Source organism: Chiloscyllium punctatum, chromosome 10, assembly GCF_047496795.1.
Source record: "Chiloscyllium punctatum isolate Juve2018m chromosome 10, sChiPun1.3, whole genome shotgun sequence".
Taxonomy (NCBI): domain Eukaryota; kingdom Metazoa; phylum Chordata; class Chondrichthyes; order Orectolobiformes; family Hemiscylliidae; genus Chiloscyllium; species Chiloscyllium punctatum.
This window is the reverse complement of record NC_092748.1, coordinates 83,525,296-83,541,597: the sequence shown is the minus strand read 5'-3', so window position 1 is coordinate 83,541,597 and position 16,302 is coordinate 83,525,296. Positions and strand designations below refer to the sequence as shown.

Here is a 16,302-nt window from a genome sequence, read left to right as displayed (position 1 = left end):
GCTTGTCTTTATTTTCATAGTGTTCCGAGCTGAGGATTCTAACACACATCGTCACCTTACTGAGTTTGTTGGGCTAGATATAGAGATGGCATTCAATTACCACTATCATGAGGTGGTGACAGAAATTGCTGACACTCTGGTTCAGATTTTCAAGGGTTTGAGAGATAGGTAACATAATTTTTGTTTATGTTCTTATTTCTTATGGTTATTTTCCCCCTTCCTTTGAGGTTGTGTGGGAGGTGGAGCATGGAAAATGTGATAATTAGCATGTTTACCACACTTATGTGGTGCAGTATACTTGAATATAATGTTAAGTTCCAACTTAACAAATTCTTATGGCAGCATTTGCATCTGAGTCAATAGCTTCAAGTCCCAAGTTTTTTTTAAAATTCAGTTATGGAATGAGGGCATCACTGGTTAGGCTTATTCCTAATTGCACAGAGTCAACAAGATTGCTGTGGGTCTGGAATCACATGTAGGCCAGGCAAGGTAAGGATGGCAGATTTCCTTCACTGAAGGACATTAGTGAACCATTGGTGAAGTCAAGCATCTGTGCATATAATTTATGCTAAAATTTCTATCCAGTGTCGAGGGAATCCTTCAGTGTTGAAATATTGTTGTACAAGATGAGACGTTAAATCAAGATGTCTTCTGCCTGTTTAGCATGTTACTATTTGAAAAACTGAGATAATTTTCCAAGTTTGTTGGTTAATGTTTGTTTCAACCAATAATAACTTGCATTTAATCCCTTAAGAACCCCAGAATAAGAGGTTGATATGGACCAGATAGGTCCACCATTCTGGTCCGCCATTAAAGAAGATTTTACCTGATCTGAACTCCACTTGGCCACCAACACTGAAGGAACAGGGATATATTTTCAAGACAGGATGGTATGAATGGCTTGGAGGGGAACATGTAGGTGTTCCCTTGTATCTGCTGCTCATGCCTAGGTGAAGTCAGCTGGCAAAAAGTAGCTACTTGTCTGCATATTGGTGATTAGCTGTCAATAACAGAGGCCTTCTGTCTGCCAACAACTCTGTTTGGCTTCTAAATAGCTAAACAACTTGTGGAGGTGAACAAAATGGCCAGCAGCCTTCGGTCCTCCAAAAGAGGAGATGGTGGCTCTTTCTTTCTCTCCAGTTTTAAAAAAATACCCAAAGAAGACCAGTTAATTTCCCTCATCATTTGCTGTAAAGTGTGGTTTTTAACCAATAACATCAGAGACTTCATAACTTGAGAACTGTCAGTCTGTGTCTCCTACAAGGAAGTGAAAGTACCTGGAGATGAGAGGTTGAAGATAGCAAATTGTGGCAACCAAAAAAGATAATCTCAGCAGGCATTCTGAGTAGTGGTCATTGAAGTCCTTTCTAGATTTTCTGTCCATAATACCAGTGTTGGGAACATTTTAATGAGAGGCATAGAGTTGTTTGTCAGTAGTACATAATTGTTTATATGTAGACAGACTGCACTTATCCGTATTAAATAGTGATTCTTGTAAAGCACAAAAACCCTGTCCAAGAGTCAAGACAGTCTGGGAATATTGGAACTTGATTTCTAACATCTGACACCAGTGAGGTATGACAACACTCATCCAAATATTCATTGCATTATTGTTACAGATATCAGACTGAAATTCAAACAATATGTAAACAATATCCCTGTGAACCTTTTAAGTTCTTGGAACCAACCTTGAGGCTGGAATTTCCTGAAGCTGTGGCCATGCTTAAGGAAGCTGGTGTGGAGATGGGCGATGAAGAAGATTTGAGGTATTGATTAAAAACTCTTTCTTCCACTTAGGTTGGTTCACAATAAAAAGTTAACGTGATTTCTTGTCGTCATGGCACTATAGCTACTGTCAGAGTCATACAGCAAAGAATCAGACCCGTCAGTCCAATTCGCCCATGCAACCAAGTTTCCCAAATTAAACTGGCCCCACATGCCTGCATTTGGCTCATATCCCCCTCAACCTTTCCTATTCATATACCTATCCAAATATTTTTTAAATATTGTAACTGTGCCTGCACCTACCACTTTTCGCATCCTAACCTCAGAAAATAAAATAAAACTTTTTTTTTGCATATTTGTCAATGGGCAATTCTTAGCCTGATCATCGGTCTTTTCAACAAACTACCAAGTTAATTAATCAGTTCATAAATAAACTAATTGCATCTACTAAGAAATTATTAGGGAAACAAGATATTAGTGATTTTAGTCACGAGTTCAATTTTTCAGTTTTATTCCAAAATTAATGCAGTCTTAAAGGTAGCCAGTATTTGAAATGGTACAAGATATTATAAGATATTACTCGCTGGATTATGAATGCATTCTGTTCTGAGTTCACTCGTGAGTTAATTTGTACACAAATCAGCTCACAATGCAAGACAACATAAAATAGCTGCTCACAATTAGGAGAAAGTGTTTGTCTAGAAGCATACAACATGGAAGCAGATCCTTTGGTCCAACCAGTCCATGCTGAACACAATCCCAAATTAAACTAGTCCCACCGACCTGCTCCTGGCTCATATCCTTCTAAACCGTTCCTATTCATGTACTTATCCAAATGTCTTTTAAATGTTGTAACTATACCCACATCTTCTACTTCCGCAGGAAGTAATTTGGATCTTAAATTAATACCCGACGTGGGATTGCATTCATAAATGCAAGCATTTTATGCTGAATATTCATACGTCGTTTTACTTTATTTACTTTTTAGCACTCCAAATGAAAAGCTTTTGGGTCGCCTGGTGAAGGAAAAGGTAACAGATATAATTATCACTTTATTCTTTAAGAAGAAAACTACAATATATTCAAATAATATTAAAGATTCTGCTAAATCAAGATTTGGAGATGCCGGTGTTGGACTGGGGTACACAAGGTTAAAAATCACACAACACCAGGTTATAGTCCAACAGGTTTAATTGGAAGCAATAGCTTTCGGAGTGCCGTTCCTTCATCCTGATGAAGTAGCAGCGCTCCGAAAGCTAGTGCTTCCAATTAAACCTGTTGGACTATAACCTGGTGTTGTGTGATTTTTAACTTTGCTAAGTCAGAGTATTTTAAACTGTTTTGATGAACCCAGTAACCAATGAGGCAAACAGAAATAAAATTGTAGCACTAAGGCTGTCCTTGATTCATACTTCTGCTATTTCATTTTGTTGTTAATTGTAAAATCTACCCTTTTGTGGATGTACCCATTAGAGAAGGAGCAAAATTCAACCTTGTCATAGAGATCTACAGCACAGAAACAGAACCTTCAGTCCCACTTGTCCTTGCTGACCAGGTATTCTAAATTAATCTAGTCTCATTTGCCAACAACTGGCCCTCTTGCTCTAAACCCTTCCTATTCATATATCCATCCAGGTGCCTTTTAAATGTTGTAATTATACCAACGTCTATCACCTCCTCTGGCAGTTCATTCCATACACGAACGACCCGCAGCATGCAGAGGTTGCCTGTTGGGTCCCTTGTGAATTTTTCCCTTCTCACCCTAAACCTTCTCACCTTTTAATTCTGGACTCCCCACACCCCAAGCAAAAGACCTTGTCTGTTTACCCTATCCACGCCCCTCATAATTTTATAAATCTCTATCAGATCACCTCTCAGCCTCCAATGCTCTAGGGAAAACAACCCCAGCTTATTTAGCCTCTCCCTATAGCTCAAACCCTCCAACCATGTCAACATCCTTGTAAATCTTTTTTGAACCCTTTCAAGTTTCATAACATCCTTCCTATAGCAGGGAGACTAGAATTGCATGCAGTATTCCACTCGTGGCCTAAACAATGTACTGTACAGCCTCAAAGTGACCTCCCAACTCCTGTACTCCATGCACTGACCAATAAAGGAAAGCATATCAAATGCCTTCTTCAATATCCTATCTACCTGCAACTCCAGTTTCAAAGAACTATGAACCTGCACGCCAAGGTCTCTTTGTTCAGGAACACTCACCAGGACCTTATTATTTAAGGTTATAAGTCCTGCCTGATTTACCTTTCCAAAATGCACCTCACATTTATCTAAATTAAACTCCATCTGCCAATCCTCAGCCCATTGACCCATCTGATCAAGATCCCATTGTACTGTCTGGTAACCTCCTTCGCTGTCCCCTACACCTCCAATTTTGGTGTCATCTACAAACTTACTAACTATACCTCCTATGTTCACATCCAAATCATTTCTCTAAATGATGAAAAGCAGTGGACTCAGCACTAATCCTTGTGGCACACTGCTGGTCACAGGCTTCCAGTCTGAAAGGCAACCCTTCACCACCACCCTCTGTCTTCTACTTTGAAGCCAGTTCTGTATCCACATGGCGAGTTCTCCCTGTATTCCATATGATCTAATCTTGCTAGCCATGAGGAACCTTGTTGGATGCCTTACTAAGTTCATATAGTTCACATCCACTCTGGCCTCATCCGTTCTCTTTGTTACTTCATCAAAAAACTCAATAAAATTAGTGAGACATGATTTCCCACACACAAAGCCATATTGACTATCTCTAATCAGTCCTTGCCTTTCCAAATACATGTAAATCCTGTCCCTCAGGATTCCCTCCAACAACTAGCCCACCACTGTTGGGAAGAAGACAGGGCAGATGACTGAGATGTCAGTGGGAGAGCACTTTGGGGCAAGTGATCATAATGCTATTAGTTTTAAAATAGTTATGGAAGAAGACAGAACTGATCAAAAAGTTAAAGCTCTAAATTGGAGTAAAGCCAATTTTGACCATAATGGACAGGAAATTTCAAAAGATGATTAAGGAAAACTATTTGTAGGCAAAGGGACGATTGAAAAGCCGGAAGCCTTATGAGATAGGAACGAGATAATGAGAGTTCAGAGACTATATTCCTGTTAGAGTGAAGGGCATGGCACATAGGTGTGGGGAATGCTGGATGACTAGAGAAATTGAGGCTCTGGTTGAGAAAAAGGAGACATATATCAGGGAGAGGCAGCTGGGAATGAATGAATCCCTAGAAGAGTATACTTAAGAGGGAAATCAGGAGGGAAAAAATAAGACCTGAGATTGCTTTGGCGAATACAGTTAAGAAACCAAAGAGATTCTGTAAAAACATTAAGGGCAAAAAAGAAACTCTAGAGAGAATACTTAAAGATCATAGTGGCCATTTATGTTTAGGTTTCAGTGGATGACATACTAAATGAATATTTTGCATTAGTATTTACTGCAGAAGGAGGACATGGAAGCTAGGGAACTCTGGAAAATAAATACTGAAGTATTGAAAAGAATTAAAGAAATGGAGATGCTAGAGATCTTAAAATGCATGAAGGTAGATAAAGTCCTGGGAGTTGTTCATATGTTTCCCAGAACTTTGTGGGAACTAGGAAAGAGATTGCTGGACCCTTGCTGAGATATTTGTATCATCGATAGCAACAGCTGAGGTGCTTGAAGTCTGGAGGTTGGCTAATGTGGTGCCATTATTGAAGAAAGACTGCAAGGAAAAGCCAGGGAACAATAGACCGGTGAGCCAATTGTTGGAGGGGATTCTGAAGGACAGTATTTATATGCATTTGGAAAGGCAAGGACTATTTCGGGTTAGTCAGCATGGCTTTGTGGTTGGAAATTGTTTCTCACTAACTTGAGTTTTTTGAAGAGCTGACAAAGAAGATTCATGAAGGTAGAGCAGTAGATGTTGTCTGTATGGACTTCGGTAAAGCATTCAACAAGATTCCTCACGGTAGACTGATTAGAAAAGTTAGATCACATTGGTTACAAAATTGACTTGAAGTTAGAAGACAGAAGGTGGTAGTGGAGGGTTGGTTTTCAGACGCCAGTGCCCAGTGGTGTACTACAAGCATCAGTGCTGGGTCCACTGCTTTTCATCATTATATATAAATGATTTGGATGTGAGTATAGAAGGTGTGGTTAGTAAGTTTGCAAATAACAGTTCAATAGTTGGGGGAGTGGACAGTGAAGTAGGTTATCTCAGAGTACAATGGGACCTTGGTCAGATGGGCCAGTATGCTGAGGAGTGGTAGATGGAGTTTGATTTAGATAAATGAGAGGTGGTGCATTTTTGTAAGGCAAACCAGGGCAGGATTTATACAGATAATGGTGGGGCTCTGCCAAACAAGGAGACCTAGGAGTGCAGGTACATAGTTCCTTGAAGGTGGAGTCATAGGTAGACAAGGTGGTGAAGAAGGCATTTGGCATGCTTGCCTTTAGTAGTCAGTGCTTTGAGTAAAGGAGTTGGGATGTCGTGAAGCAACTGTAAGGCCACTTTTGGAATACTGCTTACAGATCTGGTTACCCTTCTATAGAAAGCATGTTGCTAAACTTGAGAGGATGCAGAAAAAATTTATAAGGATGTTTCCAGGGTTGAAGGATTTTAACTATAGGGAGAGATTGAATAGGCTGGGGTGTTTTTGCCCAACTGTCTCAGGTGACCTTATAGAGGTTTATTTATAAAATCATTAGGGGGCATGGATAGGGCAAATAGCCAAGATCTTTTTCACAGGTTAGGGCAGTCCAAAACTAGATGACATAAGTTTAAGTTGAGAAGGGAAAGGTTTTAAAAATGACCTGAGGGGTAACATGGAGAGTGATATATATATATATATGAAACCAGCTGCCAGAAGAAGTGGTAGAGGCTGGTATAATCACAGCATTTAGAAGGCATCTGGATGGGTATGTCAATAGGAAAGGTTTATAGGGTCAAATACTGACAATTGGGACGAGTTCAGATTGAGACGTTGGATGAGTTAGACCAAAGGGTTCGTTTTTGTGCTGCATGACTCTCTGATTCTGTAGTTAATTTCTTTTAAAAAAACAAAAATTATTTATACTATTATTGAAAAAATTTCTGTTCCAACTTTCAGGAGAGAATAACCTTTATTATCATGTTCACTTGAATGAGTGCAGTGAAAAGTTTAATGTCGCCTCTCGGTGCCATCTTAGATTCAGGGTACTCAAGTTATCGTCCTTTTTTCACTGAGTCTGTGCCGCTGTGCTTCAGAACATGCCTCGCTGCCTTCATATGCTAACTTCCATCCCAGTCTCGCCTCCAGGACTTGCCCCCCCTGGCTGCCTGGGCTCGCTGTATTCCAGCTGCGACTTGGCTCCCAGCTCAGTCTGCACTTGCTCTGTTTCACGACCCAACCCACACATGCTCTGCTGCCACTTTGAGGTCCAGCTGTGACTCGGCCCACAATCGTTCCGCTTCCGCTCTCGCCACAACTCGTCTTCCGCATTAGGCTGGTCTCTGACTCCATTCTTCTTTCCCTCCGAGCAGGATACTTTAAGAAGTTAAAGGTTGTTGAGGGGGAGAGGGGTGAAACTGCAGACAGAGGCAAGCAGAGGAGCTTCGGGTGGAGCATCTTACTCTGCCATCATCTTTACTGGAAGCATAGAGTAACTTAAGACATTAATCGTGTCCAAGAAAAACAGACTTGCATTTAGATCACTTTTTGTGACCTTGCAAAGCATGTAAAGGCAATGTCAGGAGCTCACTCCCACACTGTGAATAGCCATGCAATAATAATCAGATGTTAACTGAGGCACATGTATGTCAAGACATTTGGTTTGAATGAAAAAGTGCCATAAAACGTAGGAGCAGGCATGGATTCAGTTTAAGGTATTCACTGAAAAGCAACTGTGAGAGATAGGTTGTATAAGTGTACTTTTCTATCAGAAAGCTGTTTACAGAAATTGGGCAAATTTACCATACTTTGCCTTATTAGAATTTTATATGAATCGTTATGAAAGAGAAATATATCATAACTTAAGGCAGAATGAAGCCAGTCTCTACCAGAAAACGCTGAACTGTGGGTTATCTAGTGATGCCAGCATTTATGGTTAAAAACCAAAGTGTTGAAGAAACTTAACAGATCGTGCATTATCAGTGGACAGAGAAATAAGGTTAACATTGAAACATTTATGACTCCTCATCAGAACTCTTCACCCCACACTGTAAGTTGTTGGAGTAGAGAGAGAGAATCAGAAAAGGGAAATGGTGGAAGAAACTAGAGGGGTATCAGTACCTGATTTTTTAGACCCTGCATTCCTTAACACCTAAAAGGACGAGAAAATGTTTCTAGACACTGTCGAATGAAGCAAAGAATGAAATGGAAATGATTACAGGGACAGCTTTGAGATAGTATGAGGCAATGGTAATGCAGAGAGGTTGGGAATATGCATGTGGTGATGCATATTACAATATAGACCTCAGGATATAACAGGAGCAGTTGTCTGAGGAACACTATGTCTGTGGAGATGCTGTAATTTTAATGTGGATTCAAAACAAAGATGGAACTTTAGTTTGCATCTCTGGGTTAAGACAGAGTCAGTCACTGAAGAAGGAATTTTGTTGTGAAAACAAGTTTTGGCAAACACTAGGAGGGAATAAATAAGTATACAGGTGCAGCAGACGGTGAAGGCAGCAATTGGTATGTGGGCCTTCATAGCAAAAGGATTGGAGTACAACAGATGTCTTACTGCAAATGTATAGGGCCTTGGTACCGCATCTGGAATATTATAGGCAGTTTTGGTCTCCTTACTAGAGGATGTTCTGGCTATGGAGGGAGCTCAAAAAAGGTCTAAGACATTCATTCCTAGGAATGGCAGGAAATACATTCACTGGAGTTCAGAAGAATGAAGGTAGAGATCTCCTAGAAACATATAAAATTCCCACAGTACTAGGATGAATGCAGGATGGATGTTCCCAATGACTAGGGAGTCCATAATGAGGGCTTACAATGTAAGGATAGTCAATTTAGTACTAAGATAAATTCTTTTCACCCAGAATTCTCTGCCATAGAAAGTGGTTGCTTCCATAACATTAAATATTCTCAGGAAGGATTTAGAGGTAGTTCTTAGGTCTAAAGAGATCATACAGTCTGGGGAAAAAGCAGGAATGGAATACTGAGTTGGATGATCAGTCGTGATCACATTGAATGGCAGAGTAGGCTCAAAGGGCCAAATGGCATACTTCTACTTTCTATATTTGTACAAGACCAGTGGAGTGCCACAAGGATCGGTGCTGAGCCCTCTACTTTTTGTCATTTACATAAATGATTTGGATGCGAGCATAAGAGGTACAGTTAGTAAGTTTGCAGATGACACCAAAATTGGAGGTGTGGACAGCGAAGAGGGTTACCTCAGATTACAACAGGATCTGGACCAGTTGGGACAATGGGCTAAGAAGTGGCAGATGGAGTTTAATTCAGATAAGTGCGAGATGTTCCATTTTGGGAAAGCAAATCTTAGCAGGACTTATACACCTAATGGTAAGGTCCTAGGGAGTGTTGCTGAACAAAGAGACCTTGGAGTGCAGGTTCATAGCTCCTTGAAAGTGGAGTCGCAGGTAGATAGGATAGTGAAGAAGGCGTTTGGTATGCTTTCCTTTATTGGTCAGAGTATTGAGTACAGGACATTGGTTAGGCCACTGTTAGAATATTGCGTGCAATTCTGGTCTCCTTCCTATCGAAAAGATGTTGTGAAACTTGCAAGGGTTCAGAAAAGATTTACAAGGATGTTGCCAGGGTTGGAGGATTTGAGCTACAGGGAGATGCTGAACAGGCTGGGTCTGCTTTCCCTGGAGAGTTGGAGGCTGAGGGGTGACCTTATAGAGGTTTACAAAATTATGAGGGGCATGGGTAGGATAAATACACAAAGTCTTTTCCCTAGGGTTGGGGAGTCTAGAACTAGAGGGCATAGGTTTAGGGTGAGAGGGGAAAGATATAAAAGAGACCTAAGGGGCAACTTTTTCACGCCGAGGGTGGTACGTGTATGCAATGAGCTGCCAGAGGATGTGGTGGAGGCTGGTACAATTGCAACAGTTCAGAGGCATTTGGATGGGTATATGAATAGGAAGGGTTTGGAGGGATTTGGGCTGGGTGCTGGCAAGTGGGACTAGATTGGGTTGGGATATCTGGTCGGCATGGACGGGTTGGACCAAAGGGTCTGTTTCCATGCTATACATCTCTATGACTCTAAAACAGTATCCTAGTGTAGGAAAAATAAGAACTTTAAAGTGAGTATACCTAGAAGTGGCAGCGAATTAGACACACACATAAAACTGTGGATGCTGGAAATTGGAAATAAAACAAAGTTCGAGAGACATTCGGCAGGCCTGTGAACATCTATGGAGCGAGGAACAGACTTAACGTTTCAAATAAAGTATGACTCGTTAGGAACACAGCACATTTATAGAGTCATAGAGATGTACAGCATGGAAACAGACCCTTAGGTCCAACCTGTCCATGCCGACCAGATATCCCAACCCAATCTAGTCCCACCTGCTAGTACCCAGCCCATATCTCTCCAAACACTTCCTATTCATATACCCATCCAAATGCCTTTTAAATGTTGCAATTATACCAGCCTCCACCACTTCCTCTGGCAGCTCATTCCATACATGTACCACCCTCTGCGTGAAAAAGTTGCCCATTAGGACTCTTATATCTTTCCCCTCTCATCCTAAACCTATGCCCTCTAGTTCTGGACTCCCCGACCCCAGGGAAAAGACTTTTGTTGTGCAGCCAGCATTTCCTATAAATCTGTGCCAAACTGTTAGATCAGTAATTAACCGTTGTGCCCCAGATATACTGCAGAAGTTATTTAGTGATTCGCCTTTTTACTTTTGAACTAAGAATGATTTTGTTCATGAAAACTGACTGGTTTTATGCAAGTTTTAGGGCACTGTTAATGTATTTGTTTAAAATGTTAAGATTATAGAATATTTTAAAAAGTTGTTTAGCTCTCGAGCTATATTCAACACTTTAATTGATCAAAAATATTATGGTGTAGAAGGAGGTTGTTCAACCCCTTATATCTGCACTGGATCTCTCAATGAACAATATCCCAATCTTCTCTTCCTACCTTTTCCCCATAACACTGAATATTGTTTCTATTTAAATAATCATTTTATGCTCTGTTGAATACATCAGCGCTTCTTTTCCAGTTATCTTATACTGTACCCTCTCATTCATGAACTCTTTGAGAGGGTACTGCTTCTCTTTATCTACTCTGTCCCGCCTGTTCATGATTTGAAGATTTACATCAAATCTCCTTTCAGCCTTCCCTTTAAGGAGAACTGTCCCAACTTCTCCAATCTCATCTTTATAACTACCTCATACCTGGAACCATTCAAGTAAACCTTCAATACATTCATATCCTTCCTTAAGTGTGACAGCCAGAACTGGACACAGTATTTCACATGAGGTCTAATTAGTGTCTTGTGCAAGTTCAGCATAACTACCTTGCTCCTGTACAGGTACTTTATACTGCTATTAATAAAACCTAGAATGCTGTATGCTTTGTAACTGCTTATTCTATAGCTGTCTCTGCTCCCGTAAACACTATTTTCTCCTGTATCTCCGTGTTCTTCCTACTAGAATGTATCATCTCTCAGTTCTCCACATTGAACATCATCTGCCTGCTCCATCAACTTGTTAATATCCTTTCGTAGTTTTATACTGCCCCCTCTCTCAATTTACAATGCTTCCCAAGTTTTGTATCATCTAAATCAATAAAATACATCAGGAGAAACAAGGTCCCAAAGCTGATTTCTGGGGAACCCTTCCACAAACCTTCCACCAGCCCGAAAAATGGCTTATTACTTTGTTTCCTATCTTTCAGCTAATCTTGTATTCATATTGCTACTGTGTTGTTTATTCCATGAGCAATAACCTCTTTCAAGTCAGTTGCACTCTTTCAAGTGGCACTGTAGCAAATACCTTTTGAAAGTCCACATACACCACTTCAAAGCAAAATTGACATGAACACTTTCTGTTACCTTTTTAAAAAATTCCATCAAGTTCATGACATACTATTTTCCCTGAAGAAATCCATGCTAACTCTTCAAGATTAGGCAATATGACTTCAATTCAAATAATTGTTTCAAAAACAACCACTTGTGCACACAAAAATCTGAGTTGATACTGTACATAAGATCTAATCAACTTTACTGCTTTTTTGTCACAGTATGATACAGACTTCTATATCCTTGACAAGTATCCCCTTGCTGTGAGACCTTTCTATACAATGCCAGATCCACATGATCCTGTAAGTAAATTGTGTATTTTTGAAATTATGTAATAAAACATAACTCAAACAAATACAATTATTTTAATACTGTACTGACATGTTTTGAAACAATACAGAAATACTCCAACTCATATGACATGTTTATGAGAGGAGAGGAGATTTTATCTGGTGCCCAGAGAATCCATGACCCTCAACTTATAACTGACCGAGCCCTCCAACTTGGGATAGGTAGTGTATACATCTTATTTTAAATTTAAACATCTTCAAGATTTCAGATTTTGGTATTGTCTGGATCAAAAATGTAAACATACACAATGACTTAGAAGTAGAATTGTGTTTGATGAGATCACTACTAATTCCTTCAATCCTGCCTCTTTATTTTGAAATAGTGGCGAACTGTATGCATCAGTTGTTGCCTCAGATACAGTGTCCAACATGCAAATTGTGAGGGCAACAAATTCAGCTATCGTAGGCTTCAACTGATATTCCCAAGAACAGAAAACAAACGAATCTAGTTGATCCAGGATATAGGAACTGCTTTCCTTTCTGAACATGTTGACAGTATAGATTTGATTACCTGTAAAACATTTAAATAGAATGAAAATAATCTCTTTTGCTGTTTTGTAATTGAGAAATAATTCTGGTTTATACAGATGTGGAAAAGATAAAATCCTACATTGACTCCTTCCGCTTTGGTGCTCCTCCACATGCAGGTGGTGGCATAGGTAATGTTTTGTTTCTGCTCCTGGCAAGTAATACAAGATTGCAAGTAGATTTTTAAAATGTAATTGTATTTATCCTTTTCTCATTCTGTCACCATTTAGGTCTGGAACGGGTCACAATGCTGTACCTGGGTTTGCACAATATACGTCAAACATCCATGTTCCCTCGTGACCCCAAGCGGCTAACTCCATGAATGTGTCTAAGATCTAGAAAGACTCTATCTACCATTACAACCTGGTGTATGTTTTTGCAAAAAATGATCAGTAATAAACATAAAAGTGCCAAAACAACAGCTCTACCACTGCACTGACTGCTAAATTCACATTTGATAAGAATTTTTAAAGGTTTCAAACTGCTTAAACTTTTGAGCACTGAAATTATGTAAACATAATAAAACAGCATCAGATGAACATTTCTAATGTAATTATTTTCAAGATAATGTTTGAAGAACAAAGGAAATTTACTGTAATTCAGAGAACTGTGTACATTGTACATTCTGCGACTGTTCGCTTGTGAGAGCTGCAAGTTGTTTTGCATTAAAAGCCTTAACTTGATATGGTAGATCAAAGAAAATTACAAGGTATAGGTGGTGAAGTAATAACTTTGTGGTAGAAGGTTTCCAATTTTAAATTAATTCTCGACTCACCAAATTCTAATAAATGGATTAATTGCTTAAAAATGAGGGAACTTCTCTTAGTCTTGTGTATTACTTTACTAATTTGCAGTTGATACATTTCCAGCATTATCGAACAAATGTCAATGATTCTCCTCCAACCCCCTTACTATTCTTACCATTGTCTCTGCTATAGAACGTTATAGAACATTATATCTACTTCAACTGAATATTTACTTCGACGGGATGGATTCAACCTTTAGCTTGCTGCATTTTACTTATCCTGACACAGATTTTGGATCTGCACTCGATATTCACTTGAGTTCAACATCGCTGGTCATCTTGCACCCAAGACATTGTGGTCCCAGATATATCCTAAAATAGTATGATGCAAGGCTAGGACAGTAGAATCCTGGAGTACTAATAGCGTGACAAAGCTAATAGTAAAACAAGCAATTTGACATGAAATGTGTGAACAGGTTAGTATTTTCATGGATTTTTGAGTTGGCCCTTCAAGCCTGCTCCACCATTCAATATGATCACCCAACTCAGTATCCTGATCCTTTAGCCCAAAGAACTGTACATAAGGTCTTGAAAACATTCAATGTCCTGGCCTGAACAGCTCTGTGGTAGAGAATTCTAAAGACTTACCACTCTGGGTGAAAGTAAGTTCTCCTCATTCGAATCCTGAATGGCCTACCCTGTATCCTAACAGATTTAGACCCAATAGTCTGAATATATTTGCACTGCTTATCAACTCATTTGAAGATCCACCCAACAATTGTAACGAATCCAACAATACATGCAAATATTTAGAGAGGTATTAGAATATAATACACCAAATGTTTTATTAACTGGCACTTACGAGGCCAGATGTATGCCGTTGATCAAATATTCCATATAGTCAAGAGGTTTACAATGTAAAAACACACACTAAGTAATGGAAACATCATGCAGCTGTATGATCCAGTAAAAATATGAGAACGTTAACTTTCTTTTACTAATACAAAACAAAGAACTGTGGATGCTGGAGATCTGAAACAAAAACAAATTGCTGAAGAAACTCAACAGATCTGGCAGCATTTCAAATCCAGGAACTCCAGCTCTGATGAAGAAACTGGTTAAGACTTCCTTTTAATGTTTATTTTAAGTTTTTATTTCTTCTAGACATCTATATCACTAGGTTTATTTTTTTTCTTTTGTGTAACAAACTTATATTCTCTTGATTAAGAACAGCTGCCATCTTGTGAATATGTTTCAGTGAATAACCACCATGTTAACCAACTGCAAAATTTAAATACATCAAACTTTGTATTAACCAGCACCTATATTTAAACAAATATTCCGCTTGATCAAGAGATCAATATAATCAATATAAAAACATACACTAATAGAAATTTAATGTAAGGGGTATACCTGTCAGTGTTACACTTGATTTACAACATAAATCCCTTCATTAATAATACAATTTAACCTTAAATAAAACTTACCAGTAGAGAGTCTTCTCACTCGCACCCTCAACAGAACAGTGGATTATGGTACTTGAGGAGAAATTAACTCGAAGTTCAATCAATTGTAAATATTTTATGGGGCCATTTGACTGAATAAGTATATTTACATTGAGATAGATAAATTAAAAAACTATAATAATTGGATAGAAAAATACAGTAAACTTGCTGGTATTTGAGGTATATAATTTCAGTAGTCATTCAGAAACAATTGATTTGAGAGTCAAAGAATTTCTTTTGTGTTCAAATTCTTATCTAGTTATATCAATCAAAACTTCCACCTCCATTCTAACTGATTAAAAACTTAATAGCAATCTAGGTTGATTCAATACATTTGCATAAGTAGTATTACTCTTTGATTTTTTACTCATAAATTCTGTGTCCAATGCATTCTCTCTCCCTAGCTGCCTAAGGAGCAGGGACTCTGAAAGCTTGTGGTTTTAAATAAACCTGTTGGACTATAGCCTGGTGTTGAAAAATGTGTTGCTGGAAAAGTGCAGCAGGTCAGGCAGCATCAAAGGAGCAGGTGAATCGATGTTTCAGGCATAAGCCCTTCTTCAGGAATATAACCTGGTGTTGTATGATTTTTAACATCGTCTACCCCAGTCCAACACCGTCACCTCCACAACATATTTATTGTATATAAATGTACTTTAGATTTTCCTATATGAATAGATAGAATGATACAAATTTTATTGATCTCTTGAATTTAATCTTGCAACCTGAGCAGTTGGAACCTGTTTCCAAGACTTTCAAATTTGTGACATCAACTATCTATCTTTCTACAAATGAACCCCACACAAAGAGGAGACCAATTGTAGGATGCTATGAGCTGGGAGATGGAGAGGGAGAGGTTGAGTCTATGCCCACTTCCATTCCCAATGTGGTAAGTGACAAAGGATGACTAAAACCTGGAGATTTTACCATTGGTAAAGTGGAAAACTTTTCAGGGGTAAGTTAATGAAAACAAAGTGGACGGAGACCAAATAAGAACCAAAGAGAAAGGGTTTTTATTTAACCTATTATTTTTCTAATCAACTTGCTCAGAGATGTTATTACAAACCATTGCAGCAGTTGGGACTTGAACTCAGGCCTCCCAGACCAGGGACAGTGCCAGTGCCACTCCACCACAAGAGGACCTTTTAGGGTTGTTCTTGAACAGAGTGTGATTAGACCAGAATGCTTTACAATAAGTGATTACTTAAGTATTGAAAGAGGAGTAAGTGTAGGCAATTCAGCCCTTCAAGCTTGCTCCATCATTTAATTTAAACCAATATATCTATATAATAAATATAGTTATAAATGTAATGTATCAAAAACTCCCAGGATAGTGCCAGCATAGGGTGCTCTCTCAATGATGTTGCAGTCATATACTTGAAGGATAGACATAAGCCAAGCAGAGATGCAGAGTTAATCTCAGTCTAAACTGTCTCCATCACACAAAGACACAATCCTGAACT

The 16,302-nt window shown here is 39.0% G+C and overlaps 1 protein-coding gene across 1 annotated transcript in view; it reads left to right on the top strand.

The window, feature by feature from the left end:
• The window catches only part of dars1 (aspartyl-tRNA synthetase 1), an 84,747-nt gene extending 71,344 nt beyond the window's left edge, over positions 1–13,403 (top strand). The window contains exons 12-18 of the mRNA XM_072579695.1: positions 21–168; positions 1,620–1,766; positions 2,714–2,756; positions 11,936–12,016; positions 12,115–12,226; positions 12,652–12,723; positions 12,823–13,403. Coding sequence (XP_072435796.1) covers positions 21–168; positions 1,620–1,766; positions 2,714–2,756; positions 11,936–12,016; positions 12,115–12,226; positions 12,652–12,723; positions 12,823–12,914 — 695 coding nt within the window. The 3' untranslated portion in view covers positions 12,915–13,403. The remainder of the gene's footprint in view (positions 1–20; positions 169–1,619; positions 1,767–2,713; positions 2,757–11,935; positions 12,017–12,114; positions 12,227–12,651; positions 12,724–12,822) is intronic.
• Positions 13,404–16,302: the final 2,899 nt, after the last annotated feature.